At 37.9% G+C, this 17,328-nt stretch overlaps 2 protein-coding genes across 2 annotated transcripts in view; both read right to left on the bottom strand.

The window, feature by feature from the left end:
* Positions 1-11,775, bottom strand: part of rapgef6 (Rap guanine nucleotide exchange factor (GEF) 6) — a 105,230-nt gene extending 93,455 nt beyond the window's left edge. Inside the window, exon 1 of the mRNA XM_016555419.1 lies at positions 11,292-11,775. Within this exon, the coding sequence (XP_016410905.1) occupies positions 11,292-11,525 (234 nt within the window). The 5' untranslated portion in view covers positions 11,526-11,775. The remainder of the gene's footprint in view (positions 1-11,291) is intronic.
* Positions 11,776-15,992: 4,217 nt separating this feature from the next.
* fnip1 (folliculin interacting protein 1) overlaps positions 15,993-17,328 on the bottom strand; it is a 36,322-nt gene continuing 34,986 nt past the window's right edge. The window contains exon 18 of the mRNA XM_016555418.1: positions 15,993-17,212. Within this exon, the coding sequence (XP_016410904.1) occupies positions 17,134-17,212 (79 nt within the window). The 3' untranslated portion in view covers positions 15,993-17,133. The remainder of the gene's footprint in view (positions 17,213-17,328) is intronic.

The following is a 17,328-nucleotide window of genomic DNA, read 5'->3' as shown; positions in this document are numbered from 1 at the left end:
CATTTCATTTACCTCAGGCAAGTCATCAGTGTCTACAGCTCGTTATTTGCTAGAGCAATGAGAAAGTCTAGAGAAGAGCATTTTGAGAAATATTACACTATATACTTCATTATATTTTACTTTACCTGTTAGTGATGTCTTAATTATTTAATGTATGTTTCAATAAATCTTTTATGAAACAAGTTATGGCAGCCACTGTGTAAATGATTTCAACAACAAATAGAAATTGTATAATTTAGAAGTTACTTTAAAAACTGCAATTTACATGTTTGCATACAAATTTTTAATTTGAGTGTTGATTATTATGGTTAAAAATAAATAGTATTTGAATTTAAGTTTGGGCTAACCTTATAGTGATGTAAAAGGGCTCCCTATAGTTTAGAGCAGAAGCTGAGGTACATTTTTATCCCTAAGAAAATGTTAATTGTAACTGAATTTATTTAAAGGAAAAGCAATTTGTTCAATAAACCATTGGGTAACACTTTATTTTGATAGACCACTTTAGACATTCTATTAACAGTAAGTAACTTTGCAACTGAAGCGTTTGAGAGAGGCGGGGCATAGAGGACCTACAATAATGTATAGTATTTGAAAAATAATGTGTTTTTTGAACATTAAAGCATGTCAACATATTCTGTTACACCAAATACTGATCTTTAAAAAAGCATCATATGACCCCTTTAATATCTTCTAACACTTTCTTTGTCAACTTATTCTACTAACCCTAAACCTACCCTAACAGTCTACTCTGAGAGTTAGTAGACATGTAGTTGCAAATTAATGAGAATTAGTTGACATGTAGTTGACATGTAGTTACAAAGTTACTTATAGTTAGTAGAATGTCTAAAGTGGACTATCGAAATAAAGTGTAACCAACCATTGTTTAATAAAAAAAAAAAAGTTCCTCCTGCTGTACCGAAACCATACCAAACGGTGGCGTCAAAACTGAGGTACGTACCGAAACATCATGTTTGTGTACCATTACACCCCTATTGAGTATTAACATCCTCATGCCCTTAATGTTTTCTTGCACTGTTTTCCATGAATGTTTCTTTTTCTACTGTCTGAGAAATGTAGCATTACATGCCATCAAACAGCTGATAAAAAACATCACAATAATCCACAAGTAATCCACACCACTCCAGTCCACCAGTTAACATCTTCTCAAATGAAAAGCTGTGTCATTGCAATAAACAAAGCAAGAGATGTAATGCTAAATTTCTCCAAATCCGTTCCAATGAAGATAATTTAATTTGTAAATTATATCCGTAAATTGTAGAAACACATAAATATTGTTCGCCACTGAATGAACTGATTAAAGGAATGTACTAAATTAAAAGAAGATCATACAGTTGTGTTTCGGTGATTAAAACAAATGTTGTAATTACCTATTAATAAACCTGTTTTTGAGACCCTGAATATAAGACGACCGCGTTTTTTCAGATGTATTTCCAAGAAAAAAACATCGTCTTATATTCGGGACAATACGGTAATATATGGCTTGAAAGAAAATATGTGCAATTGTAATGAAAGCACAAGACCAGATTTTAAAAGAATGACTGGCATTACAAGTGTGATCATTCAGGAACTTTCAAAACGTATCACTTAATTGTGAAAAGAATGCCAACACAAATCAAAAAAGCTGCAGTTCTGCTCCAGTTTTGCCTGCTGGACTATAAAATACGTCAAACATCCCACATATGCACACTGAAAGCAGAAGTTGGGCCACTATGAAAGCACCCAGAATGCCCTGTGACGGCACATTCTGCAGCATGAATGTAGCTGGTCATGTATACCGGGGCCTGTGAAGTGTTTTCATCAAGACTGTCTTCCGCTAAACTAATTACACTCACAGTGAGGAGCGTGAGCACTGATCTTCATCAGAAGAATAATGAGTGAAATAGGCGACGACGGCGCAGACAGAAGGAGAGTGCCGTGTGGCATGGAAAGTCAAGAGGGCAGGAGCCGTGCCACGCTAAACCAAACGGGAAACACAAACCTTCCCGCTGCTATGGAGAAGATGGAAAGTTACGCAATCACTGTTCATCTGCAGACGCAACGGTGAAAACAACGACTCGTGATACAAACACATTATTCATCTGTTTCAGTCACGTGACTTTTCCCACTCATCCGTCACGCAATATCTACAAGCATATATGTGATTGGTCTCGATCACATGACCAGTGCTGTGAGATCCAGCGTGAAGCGCAAGAATTCAGCAAAGAACACAAATCTCAACAACACTGACAAAAGTTCTTTTCTAACCCTGCTATACTTATTTCATTTAAATACTCAGACTGCGGTGTGTCGGCTCACTGTCAGAGAGAACAGAGAGCGAGAAAGAGCAGCTGGTACAGTATTAGTGTAACAATGCTGCACAAAATGAGTACTGAAACAGTTTCAGATATTTCAGTATCAATATGCATTAAAAAAATCTACATTTCTGACAACACTATGATGCAGATGCTTCAGAGCCGTGGGCCACAAGAACAGCTCTAGTGCTATAAATGACATGGGAAACAGAACATGCAAAGCACATACTTCTTACGTGCTCTGACTTGTCGCAGTACGCTCCCACAATACACCGCAGCACTAAACCATCAGTCCAATGATCAGGATCGGGCAGATCAGCATGACATGAACCATGTCTTGTGTACTGTCTGCAGTGGTATAGTTTAAGATTTAAGGATTGATCCAGTCTCGATCAGAAAAAGCGTTTGTGGCAAACATCTGCTGGTGTCAATATCAACGGTTTAGTGATGCAATAGGCCTACATGTAATTCTTGACAATATAGAGCAAATTGGTTGTTAAACCCACTAAACATTAGTGCTGCACAGTGGCACATGTGTCACCTGGAAAAAAAAAAGCAAAATACTGTATTTTGTTTGGAAAAAAACGTCCCACCTGACTAATGAACTTGCACTGTTGAGAGGAAAAAACACGTATATGTCACAATTGCATTTTGCTTTGAAGTTGTATTTTATTACATTGAGGAAAATTTTTTTAAATACCAGTAAATAAAACAACACATTTAGAAACTTTCTAAACACTATAAACATGTATTTTAGCTCCCCAACTGATATGATATGTGTGTATATTTCTATGCCATTTGAAATTATATTTCATTATTTCATTGGAATATAAGTAACAGTACATTTCAGATGATAAACAAAACTAGATTTTTATTTTGGGAAAAAAAATTAGAACATATTTTCGAGTTTACAGGGCCTTCTGAGTCACCAATACAAACGTGTAAGCTGTAGTTGTAGATGTGTATGTGTAATTGCTGTAGTTGATGTGTTTGTGCATTCAGTCCCAAGGCTGCTGTGTGATTATGAGACATAAAAAGCTCTACACTCACATTATTCAATTAAAACAACAGTACGATTACTAGGGCTGCACGATATATTGTTTCAGCATTGATATCGCGATTTGCGCATCCACAAAGGCACATCGCAGGATGTGCAATGTTTAGTATACTGATTGTTATATTTATATTTAGGGCTGTGCAAATAATCGAATGCGATTATCATGTGCATCTCGTCAGTAAAGTCTGTTCTGTGATTAGTAGTAAATCTCCATCGCCTGCGATAATGAACGCGATATTGCGTAGCTTGTCAGTGAACTACGGCTCTGTGTAGTAAATGCCGCTCCAATTGAAAGCAGGTGTTGGAGATTTACTACTAATCACAGAACCGGCTTTACTGACGCATGATAATCGAAATGCTCCCACACAGACACCGTGTCGACACCGGATGCGTCGCACCTCCCCGTGCTGCAACAGCTAAAGTCTGTGTACACTGGATGCGACAAAGCGACCGTTGCAAATCATTTGAACTTTGTGTCAGTACTAGGGATGTAACGATGAACCGCAAGCCAGCTGAAAATCGATTCAAATACATGACGATTCAAATCGGTTGAGATGCCAAAAAAATCGCGATACAATTGGAGTAGGAGTTTATATGAATGTTTCTCTGAGGGGAACTGACTGTCTTTAGTAGGGATGCACGTTATTATCGGACCGATATCGGAATCGGCCGATAATGGCTTAAAATGTAAATATCGGCATCGGCCCGATATGAAAAATTATGCTGATATGTCTTGCCGATAAGAAGATTAACTCACATGTGCTCAGGGTGTGCTAGCGACTAGATCACGTCAGCAGTGTGGTCATTCTTTAAGTAAACTTATGCCTGAATGATGATTAGATTCACTGTTTTGGATCGCTGCATTTAATTTGAGAATGCATGTACAAGATGATACGTTCAGTGTGTGATAGAGTCAACAGTCACTAGCATGTGCAGTAGCAGCAGCGGCAGCCTCCCCTGGGTCCTAATGCTCATCTGGTAAGCCGTTTTATTTACATAGGGGGGCGCTGTTGGCCTACTTGTAACAAAATAAAAGTAAAATACATAAATATCTCTAAGAGATGTGTGTTTCTAAATTAATAAAGCAGTATCAATGTCATAAAATCATGAGTATGTTTTGATTTAAAGATCAGAAGCTATAGCTTACATGAATTTAAAAAAAAACATGACACTTGTAAATTAAATAATTTTATATATACAGATTTATTCATTAATGTGTAATACGTTTTTTTTTTTTTATTAAATTATTAGCTCTAAAAGATTTTCAGAGTTTTTACAACTCTTTTGCCTTAGACCATCTGCCATTTCAAAATAAGAGTCTTTGCATATTGAGACGACCTGATGCTTCTTTACTGATCTTCAGAACATCATCTGAATATTCACTATTCAAAAGTTTTTGAAAGAAGTCTCTTCTGCTCACTAAGGCTGCATTTATTTGATCAAAAATGCAGTAAAATTGTTAAATATTGTTAGAATTTAAATGACCGTTTTTCTGTGTAATTATATTGTAAAATGTAATTTATTCCTGTGCTCAAAGCTGAATTTTCAGCATCATTACTCCAGTCTTCAGTGTCACATGATCCTTCAGAAATCATTCAAATATGCTGATTTGCTGCTCAATAAACATCTCCGATTATTATCAAAGCTGAAAACAATTGTGCTGTTTTATATTTTTTGTGGAAAACACAACACAATATTTTTTTCAGGATTTTTGATGAACAAAGTTCAAAAGAACAGCATTTATTTGAAATAGAGATCTTTTGTAACAGTTTTTTTCTGTGCAAAACCAAACTATAACTTTAATGTAATAACATGTTTGGGGTGTTTTTTTTTTTAAGTTTGATTATTCTAGGTAGTTTCTATGAGGTAGTTAATGGGAAACTGGTGAATGGTTCATAAGGACTCCACAATGTATCAAAAAGTTCTGTAAAAAGAGCCGCTCACATTCCCAGCATGCCTCGAGATCAAAACAATGCAAAACTAACATTTCAGGTTTGACCTCATTCTCTGTCCTCTCATGTTGGTTTTGTCTTTTACCAGCACAGCTTATGGACATACATGACCTACTGGCATTGTAGTTCAACATGGAGTCTACAGCCTCAGTCTGACGTATGACACAGCCTTTGCCATTTCATAATCACACAAAGCTGTATCGCAATTTTGGTTTTATTTTGACTATTCATCCGGCTCTATTAGACACTCATTTTGGCTATCAGGAAAAACTGTGCTGAAAACATCTGCATCCTAACTCAAGCTACTACTACTGTCAACTTAAGCTATGGTCAAATGTGCATTTCTAAGAGACAAAAAAAAATGTAATATTATTAATATTGCAGACTGCACTGCAAACTGTGCTGAAGATACGAGTCATCAAAGTCAGGCAACACAAACCTGTTTCATGATTTGAAACAATATCACTCTTCAGAACATGCAGAAACTACGAAATTAATTTCTCTATTAAGATATTTATTTGGTTTCTAGTTGCTTGTGCTCTCTTAAGCCTAATGAACAAACCAGTAGTTTTTACCTGCGAATCTATTCTAACTGAAATTCGAACAGTAAGATTTAAGTAAAAAATTATTATTTCGTTTTAGCTTTCTGACAGCTCTTGAGCTTCGACCATGCTCAATATGAGAAATCTCTATTAGCCCACAGAGTCACATGACAGGCAGCTGAATGAGTTTGACTCATGACTTTTCTGTCACGTCAGTAAGTGATTCAGTGTTTTCTTATGCTAAAAGGCCTGAAACACACACACACACATAATGTGTGGATCAACAATAACCAAGCACACAACAACCTGCTTGCGTATGATATGAGGGACAAATGAATGGCTAAAATGTTAATAAAAATGTGCACTCAATTCACAGGTGTATTTATTGATTGTTAGTTAGATTTGAAACAATATCACTCTTCAGAACATGCAGAAACTACGAAATTAATTTCTCTATTAAGATATTTATTTGGTTTCTAGTTGCTTGTGCTCTCTTAAGCCTAATGAACAAACCAGTAGTTTTTACCTGCGAATCTATTCTAACTGAAATTCGAACAGTAAGATTTAAGTAAAAAATTATTATTTCGTTTTAGCTTTCTGACAGCTCTTGAGCTTCGACCATGCTCAATATGAGAAATCTCTATTAGCCCACAGAGTCACATGACAGGCAGCTGAATGAGTTTGACTCATGACTTTTCTGTCACGTCAGTAAGTGATTCAGTGTTTTCTTATGCTAAAAGGCCTGAAACACACACACACACACATAATGTGTGGATCAACAATAACCAAGCACACAACAACCTGCTTGCGTATGATACGAGGGACAAATGAATGGCTAAAATGTTAATAAAAATGTGCACTCAATTCACAGGTGTATTTATTGAATATTTGTTAGTTACTCTATTAAAGGGCTGGAGAAAGTGTCAGGATAAGAAACATCACATTCGGTGTCAATGTACAACAGTCCTGAAATTCAGCACTGGATAATGGACATTAATCACTTAGTTTAATGGATGGGTGACAATTAGTAAATGAATAAATCAAATCGTTATCTTTCTGTCAGACTGCATGGCTCACCAGTTGACACCTGGTTGCAGAACTGGTTAAGACCCCTAAGGCTGACCTAGTAAAGCAGAAGTGTCTGATAAGCCTTCAGCAGGATCTGCAGCTACAGAAATGAACACAGAAGATCAGATCGGTTGGGTGATGTTCTGCACCGTTGCAGTTAAAAATAAAGCATGTGCCGGTTTGGTGAGGTCAGGAGCTCCGCGGGTGTGGGCCGCTCAAACAGAAAGACTAATGCACTGATGGGGTTTCTGTGCGTCCCGCCGATCGCGAGAGGACAAACTGACAGTGTTCAGTCTCTCACACCAGGGGTTCTCAAAGCGGGCTACGAAATAATTTTAAGGCCCTTTGATCGCATTATGATGTGAAAAATGCGGATGGAATCCAGTCATAAAAATGGAATTTACCGTATATCACGGAATATCATGGAATTTACGTGTCACGGTTTGGGCTACTACACATACTGAAGCACGCATGATGCTTTGAGAACAGTAAAACAGAATCTGAGCAAAAATAAAGATTTCATAGGCTCTTAATAGTAATGTAATGATGCATAATGATGTAATGATAATTTCATGCATTGTTTACAGCGGTAACCAAGGAAACACTATATAGCTGCTGTTCCATAAGCGCCACCTGCTGGCAGAGAGTGAATTTGCGTCTCAGTCCATTTGCTGGTTTTGTTTCATTCAGATATTTTATGTAGTATAGTTTCACAAAACTAAAGTCAGACCATTCTGGTTTTGCTTCAAATGCACTTTTTTCCTTTTATTTGTTTCGAAACTAAATCATCCGCGATCGTCTTGTCTGTCTCACCTCACTCTTCTTGTCAGTCTGCTCGTCTCACTCTCCTCACTGGAGAAATGAAATCTGATCTGATGCGACTGTTGTTCGGCACGCTGCATTGAGCAGCCGCGTTCAGTTTTTAATTGTAGTGTCTGTTCTTTTACTGAACTAAATGATTTTTATTACTATAAAAAATCAAAACGACGGTGGGGGTCGGTGACGCGGTGGGCAAGTGACCTAACCGGTGTTGCGGCTTAACACCGGTATCACCATCAGCACCGTCTATCGCGGCAAGCCTATCCGCCACCTCTATCTTTCTGTCGCTCGGCTCGCTAATGTCCGTCCTGTGCACTGAACCCTCTCTCCTCCACATCATGAGTAGACACGCCCCTTACTGCTGATTGGCTACAAGTTTGTTTTGCTAGTCGGCCCAAATAAGTTTTCTAAAGCGTTTTTGGAAAATCGCTTACCCCACCTTTAATTTATTTGATTTGGGATTTGTTTTAAAATTTAACTGTTGTTGTTTTTTTATTTGACATGATATTTCAATTCCACAAAGAAATTTGCAGCATTTTGTCTGAGAAATAATAAAAGGTTTTTTTCACATTTTTCATTTATAATTTGTTTTAAATGTCATTTCGTTAAAAAAAGTAAGAAAATATTTTTTGTTAAACTTTTTAATAAATTGTTAAATTGTATAAGTGTTACGATTTCAATTAATTAGACATGCTTTTTTAATTAATACTATTTAAAAACAGAGTCCAGAAAAATTTTAATGGAAAAAAGTGTAAACCAGACCAATTAAAGTGGAAGTTCCAATGGCATCTAAGAGTACAAATTGTAGTAAGCATATACTTAATCACCATTAGGTGCACTCAGTAATTTATTTATTAATTAAAAAACATTTTACACGTGCAAAAGTATTATTGAGAAAAACTGTCCAGCACATGTGGACAAACACAAGAGCCTGCTGAACGTAAACACAAACTTGCTTTAAACTGAATGGAACGACTCCACGTGAACCATCCACACTAATAACATTTTCACAAGCAAAAATCGGTTCAAATGCACACTCACAATAACTTTACAGGTCCTCTGTTGAATCTAAATATCTGCACAAAAACCCTTAAGCTAAGGCAGCACTTATGAGTAAATTATCGCTACGGATTTCCTGACCATCAAGTGTTTTGTGCAATTGGCTGCTGGATTTTGTGAATTTTATTTGTGCCACAACGTGCGTTTTGAGTCTGCACTGTCTTTAGCAGTTCACCACATCTGAGCGCACCATCAAACTCCCATCAGGCAAAGCAACCTGAGGGACGAGGCGGGCGGCATAATGCTATGGAAATTGACACAAGGAATATTTGTTTTGCTCTTACGTAATACTCGACACACCCATCTGGAAACTCAGTATCAGAGCAATGAGAGCTGGTGCAGTTTGTGTTTGTTAGTCTGATCAGCAGCTTTCACTGCACTCAAGACAATCGGAAAGAAAGCGCACACATCCGCAGCGCTGTACGCTACCTGTAAACACACACTCGCTGTTCTGGAGAAAGACATGAGAGACTGTGAAAGCTCTCAATGAAGCACAGACGACCAGCCCTAAACCAGCTTCTCTTGGTTTCTTAAACTCACTTCCCAAAAATGGCACGGAAGTGACCTGCTTTATCAAACTCGACAACAAGGGTGGCAAAGTTTTGGGTCAGCTGCCCTTTTATTGACACTAAAAACCTCTTTTAGCGCATTGTAAACGCAAGCCGTTGGTTTTCTGTCGTATTCGGTCATTGCAATCCTGCTGATATGTCACCAAGAGCATGATATCTAACCGGTTAATACAGATGAGCTTTGGTTAAAATGACAAAAATGACTTGTGATGGCCTTGAAAACATCATTAAGGATATGCTGAAAACTACAAACCAGTGTTTGCACCCATTTTATTAAATTGATGTAGTTGCAATATAGATAATTTCCAGATTTTTGTAAAGAAACAAATTATTTGAATTCACAAAAATGTTGGAAATAAAACATTTTATTAAAAAAAAATATATTTCTAGCAAAAATATATTTTTTTTTAAAAGTGGATAACGTTTTTATTAAATTTATGTAGTTACAATATAGATCATTTCCAGCTTTCTGTAATCAAAAACAACTATTTTAATTCACAAAAATGTTTTATGAAGGTAAATTTAAGACCAAGACATTTAAGGAATGAACTGAAGGGAACACAATACGTCAATAGTCTCTAAATGGACATTTCTATAGCGTACACAATGAGTTGTATTAGCAACACTTCAAAGTTTGAAAATACAACTTCCAACAGATCTCCATTACTTTTTAAGCCATCTTACTAAAAGAAATAGCTTTAGGCTTGAATAGCTCTGATCCCAACGACTAGAATATGGAAATAACTTTTACTCTACCTTCTGATTACACTGCAAAAATGTGTTGTTTTTCATCAGTTAAGATTCTTAAATCAAGATACATTTACTTGAGAAGCAAAATGACATAAGAAAGAAATCTTGGATGATATTCATTTATTGCAGTGCATGCAACATTTAATGCCATGACTTAATTAATTTAAGACTTTCTGCTCTGATTGAAGACCTTTTAAGGCCTGGATTTGTGGAAGGGCAAATTAAGACTTTTTTAGGACCCACAGAAACCCTGTCATCATTTTGGCAGGGCAAGTGAACATCTCAATTATTGGCTGGTTGAAAATAAATCTTATTGTTGAGCTCTGTAATAAAACAAACCTTTGCACTTTGAACTGATATTGAGCTGTCTTAGGCCAAACTTACAACATGCTTTTAATACCATGACCCAGACTTACTCTGCAAATAATTTTTTTTTTTAATTTAATCAAGCAGGCAAAAAGCTAATGCTACTGTTTTCTTAAAAGCCACCTAACGTTACATTTCAATGTGAAAGTCTAAACTAGTCTGTGTAGTGTTGCTCAGCTGTTTTCTTCAGCTTTGGTCCAGATGTGTGAATCACCTCACAATGCACACTATTTGAGTAACGTTAGGTTTGTTTAGACCGAAAGGCCCAGAAATGCTAGTCGATGTCTAGGTAGTCAGCTCACTAGGATTTGAGACACAGCCCGCGGCTGCACCGCTGGAATGCAGTAAAGTTTCGTTGATTTCTGTCATTAATAAATGACTTGAGACACTTTGAGACACTTGAAACACGGAACTTCTTTCAAATGTTCAAACTTTGAGCTAATGTTTACTGATCAATAACTGCAGTTTTACTTCACTGAGAATCAGTCTGTGGAGCAGCTGAACATCTGTCATTGTACTACATAACCTCATAATTTTTAAAAAAAAAACATCACTTAGAGAACCCAAACAAATCAATAAAACAACTACAGTCAAATATATAAGGTCAAACATCGAGCACGAGTAACGTAACTTAACGTTAGTTCATGAATCTGGCAACGATCTACTTAATGAGTCCTGAATCGAAACTAATAAGCTTCATTGTGCTGATATTTCAGTTTAGCGCCAGTTATAGACATTCTAACGTGGTTATTTTAGTCATATCTGTAGTGAAAAGGTATTTCTGTGAGTGTTTTTACCTCAGCAGTTCGTCGTGTCGGAGGAGTTTTCAGCGCTTTCTTCAGCGATAAATCCACTGAGGAATTCATATTAAACTCTCTGATTTCGGGATATAAAAACTTCATATATTCACGTGTGTCGATAAAATGAAGTAAAATATAAAAGTGAAATGAAATAAAATAAATAATGACATCATGAATCTCTTGCAGAGTCCGGGGAATCTGGCGCTGATTTGAGTTAGCTTCAGTTAGCATGTGAAGTGAAGTGAAGTCGCTGATGAAAGTGCTGTTGAAGGGAGGCGCGAATCAGAAATAGCCAAAGTTGACAAAAAACAATCCTTCATTTCTGGGAAATTTCTCCATTCGTGACGGTAAAACATCATAAATAATCGGAGGTTCATAAGATCCTCCGAGCAGAAGCATCCAGCAACAGCCCATGACTGCAGTTCATCCCCGAGCCGCCTCAACAACATTCACATGACGAGCTGCTGCTGCTGCTGCTACTGGAGACCAGTGCGTACTAAACTACACTGATCAGACAGATGTGAGACCAGTGCGTTCTAAACTACACTGATCAGACACATGTGAGACCAGTGCGTTCTAAACTACACTGATCAGACACATGTGAGACCAGTGCGTTCTAAACTACACTGATCAGACACATGTGAGACCAGTGCGTTCTAAACTACACTGATCAGACACATGTGAGACCAGTGCGTTCTAAACTACACTGATCAGACACATGTGAGACCAGTGCGTTCTAAACTACACTGATCAGACACATGTGAGACCAGTGCGTTCTAAACTACACTGATCAGACACATGTGAGACCAGTGCGTTCTAAACTACACTGATCAGACACATGTGAGACCAGTGCGTTCTAAACTACACTGATCAGACACATGTGAGACCAGTGCGTTCTAAACTACACTGATCAGACACATGTGAGACCAGTGCGTTCTAAACTACACTGATCAGACACATGTGAGACCAGTGCGTTCTAAACTACACTGATCAGACACATGTGAGACCAGTGCGTTCTAAACTACACTGATCAGACACATGTGAGACCAGTGCGTTCTAAACTACACTGATCAGACACATGTGAGACCAGTGCGTTCTAAACTACACTGATCAGACACATGTGAGACCAGTGCGTTCTAAACTACACTGATCAGACACATGTGAGACCAGTGCGTTCTAAACTACACTGATCAGACACATGTGAGACCAGTGCGTTCTAAACTACACTGATCAGACACATGTGAGACCAGTGCGTTCTAAACTACACTGATCAGACACATGTGAGACCAGTGCGTTCTAAACTACACTGATCAGACACATGTGAGACCAGTGCGTTCTAAACTACACTGATCAGACACATGTGAGACCAGTGCGTTCTAAACTACACTGATCAGACACATGTGAGACCAGTGCGTTCTAAACTACACTGATCAGACACATGTGAGACCAGTGCGTTCTAAACTACACTGATCAGACACATGTGAGACCAGTGCGTTCTAAACTACACTGATCAGACACATGTGAGACCAGTGCGTTCTAAACTACACTGATCAGACACATGTGAGACCAGTGCGTTCTAAACTACACTGATCAGACACATGTGAGACCAGTGCGTTCTAAACTACACTGATCAGACACATGTGAGACCAGTGCGTTCTAAACTACACTGATCAGACACATGTGAGACCAGTGCGTTCTAAACTACACTGATCAGACACATGTGAGACCAGTGCGTTCTAAACTACACTGATCAGACACATGTGAGACCAGTGCGTTCTAAACTACACTGATCAGACACATGTGAGACCAGTGCGTTCTAAACTACACTGATCAGACACATGTGAGACCAGTGCGTTCTAAACTACACTGATCAGACACATGTGAGACCAGTGCGTTCTAAACTACACTGATCAGACACATGTGAGACCAGTGCGTTCTAAACTACACTGATCAGACACATGTGAGACCAGTGCGTTCTAAACTACACTGATCAGACACATGTGAGACCAGTGCGTTCTAAACTACACTGATCAGACACATGTGAGACCAGTGCGTTCTAAACTACACTGATCAGACACATGTGAGACCAGTGCGTTCTAAACTACACTGATCAGACACATGTGAGACCAGTGCGTTCTAAACTACACTGATCAGACACATGTGAGACCAGTGCGTTCTAAACTACACTGATCAGACACATGTGAGACCAGTGCGTTCTAAACTACACTGATCAGACACATGTGAGACCAGTGCGTTCTAAACTACACTGATCAGACACATGTGAGACCAGTGCGTTCTAAACTACACTGATCAGACACATGTGAGACCAGTGCGTTCTAAACTACACTGATCAGACACATGTGAGACCAGTGCGTTCTAAACTACACTGATCAGACACATGTGAGACCAGTGCGTTCTAAACTACACTGATCAGACACATGTGAGACCAGTGCGTTCTAAACTACACTGATCAGACACATGTGAGACCAGTGCGTTCTAAACTACACTGATCAGACACATGTGAGACCAGTGCGTTCTAAACTACACTGATCAGACACATGTGAGACCAGTGCGTTCTAAACTACACTGATCAGACACATGTGAGACCAGTGCGTTCTAAACTACACTGATCAGACACATGTGAGACCAGTGCGTTCTAAACTACACTGATCAGACACATGTGAGACCAGTGCGTTCTAAACTACACTGATCAGACACATGTGAGACCAGTGCGTTCTAAACTACACTGATCAGACACATGTGAGACCAGTGCGTTCTAAACTACACTGATCAGACACATGTGAGACCAGTGCGTTCTAAACTACACTGATCAGACACATGTGAGACCAGTGCGTTCTAAACTACACTGATCAGACACATGTGAGACCAGTGCGTTCTAAACTACACTGATCAGACACATGTGAGACCAGTGCGTTCTAAACTACACTGATCAGACACATGTGAGACCAGTGCGTTCTAAACTACACTGATCAGACACATGTGAGACCAGTGCGTTCTAAACTACACTGATCAGACACATGTGAGACCAGTGCGTTCTAAACTACACTGATCAGACACATGTGAGACCAGTGCGTTCTAAACTACACTGATCAGACACATGTGAGACCAGTGCGTTCTAAACTACACTGATCAGACACATGTGAGACCAGTGCGTTCTAAACTACACTGATCAGACAGATGTGAGACCAGTGAGTACTAAACTACCGTGATCAATGAGGGACGCAAAACCAGTGCGTACTAAACTACACTGATCACTAAGAAATCAGTGCATGCTAAACTACACTGATCACTGAAGCCAGTGCATACTAAACTACACTGATCACTGAGCGATGTGAACCTGGGAAGTATTTCAGAAAGCATGTTTTAGCAACTTACTCTGTAAGTTCACATATAAGAAAACCTCCACTTTCAGTTCCAAAAACTGAGCTAATGTTCAGGTTATGTACTTAGCCATATCAACTTACACTCTAAACGTAACCTGCACATTTCATCATTTATCATTTTAAAGCTTCTATAATAATGTTTATTTCACTTTAAACACTTAACCACAAAGAGAAGTGTGGATGTTGTACACTTCATGCTCTTCAAGGCTGCATTTATTTGATCAAAAATACAGAAAAAACTAATATTTTGAAATATTACAATTTAAAATAATGGTTTTCTATTTTAATATACTTTAAAATATAATTTATTCCTGTGATGCAAAGCTGAATTTTCTGCATCATTACTACTGTAGATTACTCCAGTGTTCAGTGTCACATGATCCTTCAGAAATCATTCTAATATGCTAATTTATGTTTTATATTAACATTTTTTATAACCTGTGATATTTTTATAACCCTTTTTTTCAGGATTCTTTGATGAATAAAACGTTAAAAAGAACAGCATTTATTTAAAATACAAATTTTTTAAAAATAGAAAATTCAGCTTTGCATTACAGCATAAATTATATTTTGATGTTTAAATAGAAAAACATTATTTTAAATTCATTTTTCGAAGTTTTTCTGTATTTTTTGGTAAAATAAATGCAGTCTTGGTGAGAAAAAGAGATTTCTTTAATAAATATTAAAAATCTTTCTGATCCCAAACTTTTGAACAGCAGTGTATGTGATGGTAAAACAATCTTGATTTTGGAAATCATGATGATTAGAAGTTGAGAAAGAAAATTAAATCTGACCTTTACAAAGAGTTCATATGCTCAGTGTCCCCAATTTAACGTAATCTAGATTGTGTTTTTCCATTTTACACCACACATTCAGACCCTACTATAGATGAACACGCACAGACGGACAGAGAGATAATGACACAGCTGCTGTACAAAGTAACAATCAACAACATATATAATTGTAATGTTGGCATATTTATTGCACAGTATTCCCCAAAAAAATGGGAAACAAAGATAAGGTCAAAAAGAGAGGCTTTATGTACAAATACATCAAGAAAATCTATGCAGTATATACAGCTAACATTTACCAATACATGCAAAGTAAATAAATTAAATGCTTTTCTGTATAAAGAAATAATTAGATATAAATACACATTCTGGAGGCAAATAGATAGATTTTTTTTTATTTTAAATACAAAATGTTTCCCACCGAAGCAACTCCTACATGTTTTAACCAGCTAAAATAACCTGCAACACCTTGCAAGGCCAGTGGTTTGTTTGTTTTTTCTTTCTTTTTTTTGTCGATTAAGACTAAGATTAAGATGTATGGTTTGACCCAAAGACAAAGTAAGCCAACCATTCATAAACATCTTTTGTAAGTCATTAACTGATTGAATCATTGCATGTTCATTTTTCATCCATTTCTCGGTTATTCCATCAGTAAAAAATCTGTCTGCAAGCTAAAAAGACACATTAAAAAATTTCAGCATTTCAATCCTGAAAATACAAGATGATTGTTGAATTAAAAAAGGGTCCGGCACAAATCCCAATGTAGTGATTGGTGACCATCTCATTCTCTTGACCAAATTATTCCCTTTTTTAAAAATCGCATGCACACAGAATGTTGTCTAAATGACTATTCAAATAAAAATACATATCTTAATAATTTCCACAGGACAGGTAAACACTTCTGTTACAGCTAAAGTGACGCTGCCCAAAAAAATGATAAAAACTGAATCCTCAGAGCTCTTTCATGGGAAATCGTAGCATGGTTTCATCTTTATTGGGTGACTGAAAACCAAAAATGAAAACTTTACCTCAAATGTTTAATTTAGCATGTTAAATGTGTGTGTGTGTGTGATACTGAAGGTTTGAGGTAGAGCTCATTTCAACTGGACACGACTTGTAAACACAAAGAAAGGAATATTACATGATCACTCACTGCCACAATCGATTAAGAACAGTCCATGATATATTCATTTAAAATCATAAAACTGATTTTATAACTCAGTCTTTGCTTCCTACGTTGATTTGAAGAAGGTGCCATGAACAGCTTCAGTATTTGTTCTTGATGCACGCAAGGGCTGCTTCGATTTCTTCTTTGGCTTTTACATTCTTATGTTGTGTAAAGGAACAAAACAAAAAAAAATGTGGTTTATGGAATTATAAAATGCACTCCATGTGTCCACTGTTAAAAAGTGATATTCCCAGGTCACTTTCAGGGAACCTCTGGGTTTCGACCGCCATCTAATGGCAGAGCGTCTGTCCTGCAGTCTGCTCACCCTGAGATGGTTCCCAACGAGCGCCAACTCAACGGTCAGCTGCTCCAGGAGTCTCAGGGGCCTTGAGGGGCCCCGTCTGGCCGTACCGAACCTGGCGGACCCGACCTGTCTGCCGGCGGGGGAATGGAGTCTCTCTCGCTCTCCATGTGGCCTACAGCAGAATCTGGGCCACGTACGGTGAGTGTGTGCTCGCTATGGCCGCTAGCAGGGGCAGATCGTTAGACTCGATCCTGTGGGGATAAACCAGATCAGATTGTTAAAAAAACAGAATGCATCACAACTAGTGGTCAACCGATATGGATCTTTTTTTGATGGCCTATGCTGATTTGCTGTCTATGGGAGGGTC

This window comes from Sinocyclocheilus rhinocerous, unplaced genomic scaffold (assembly GCF_001515625.1).
Source record: "Sinocyclocheilus rhinocerous isolate Xijiao unplaced genomic scaffold, SAMN03320098_v1.1 scaffold1427, whole genome shotgun sequence".
Classification (NCBI taxonomy): Eukaryota; Metazoa; Chordata; class Actinopteri; order Cypriniformes; family Cyprinidae; genus Sinocyclocheilus; species Sinocyclocheilus rhinocerous.
The sequence above is the reverse complement of the archived record's forward strand: the minus strand, read 5'-3'. Positions and strand labels throughout refer to the sequence as shown.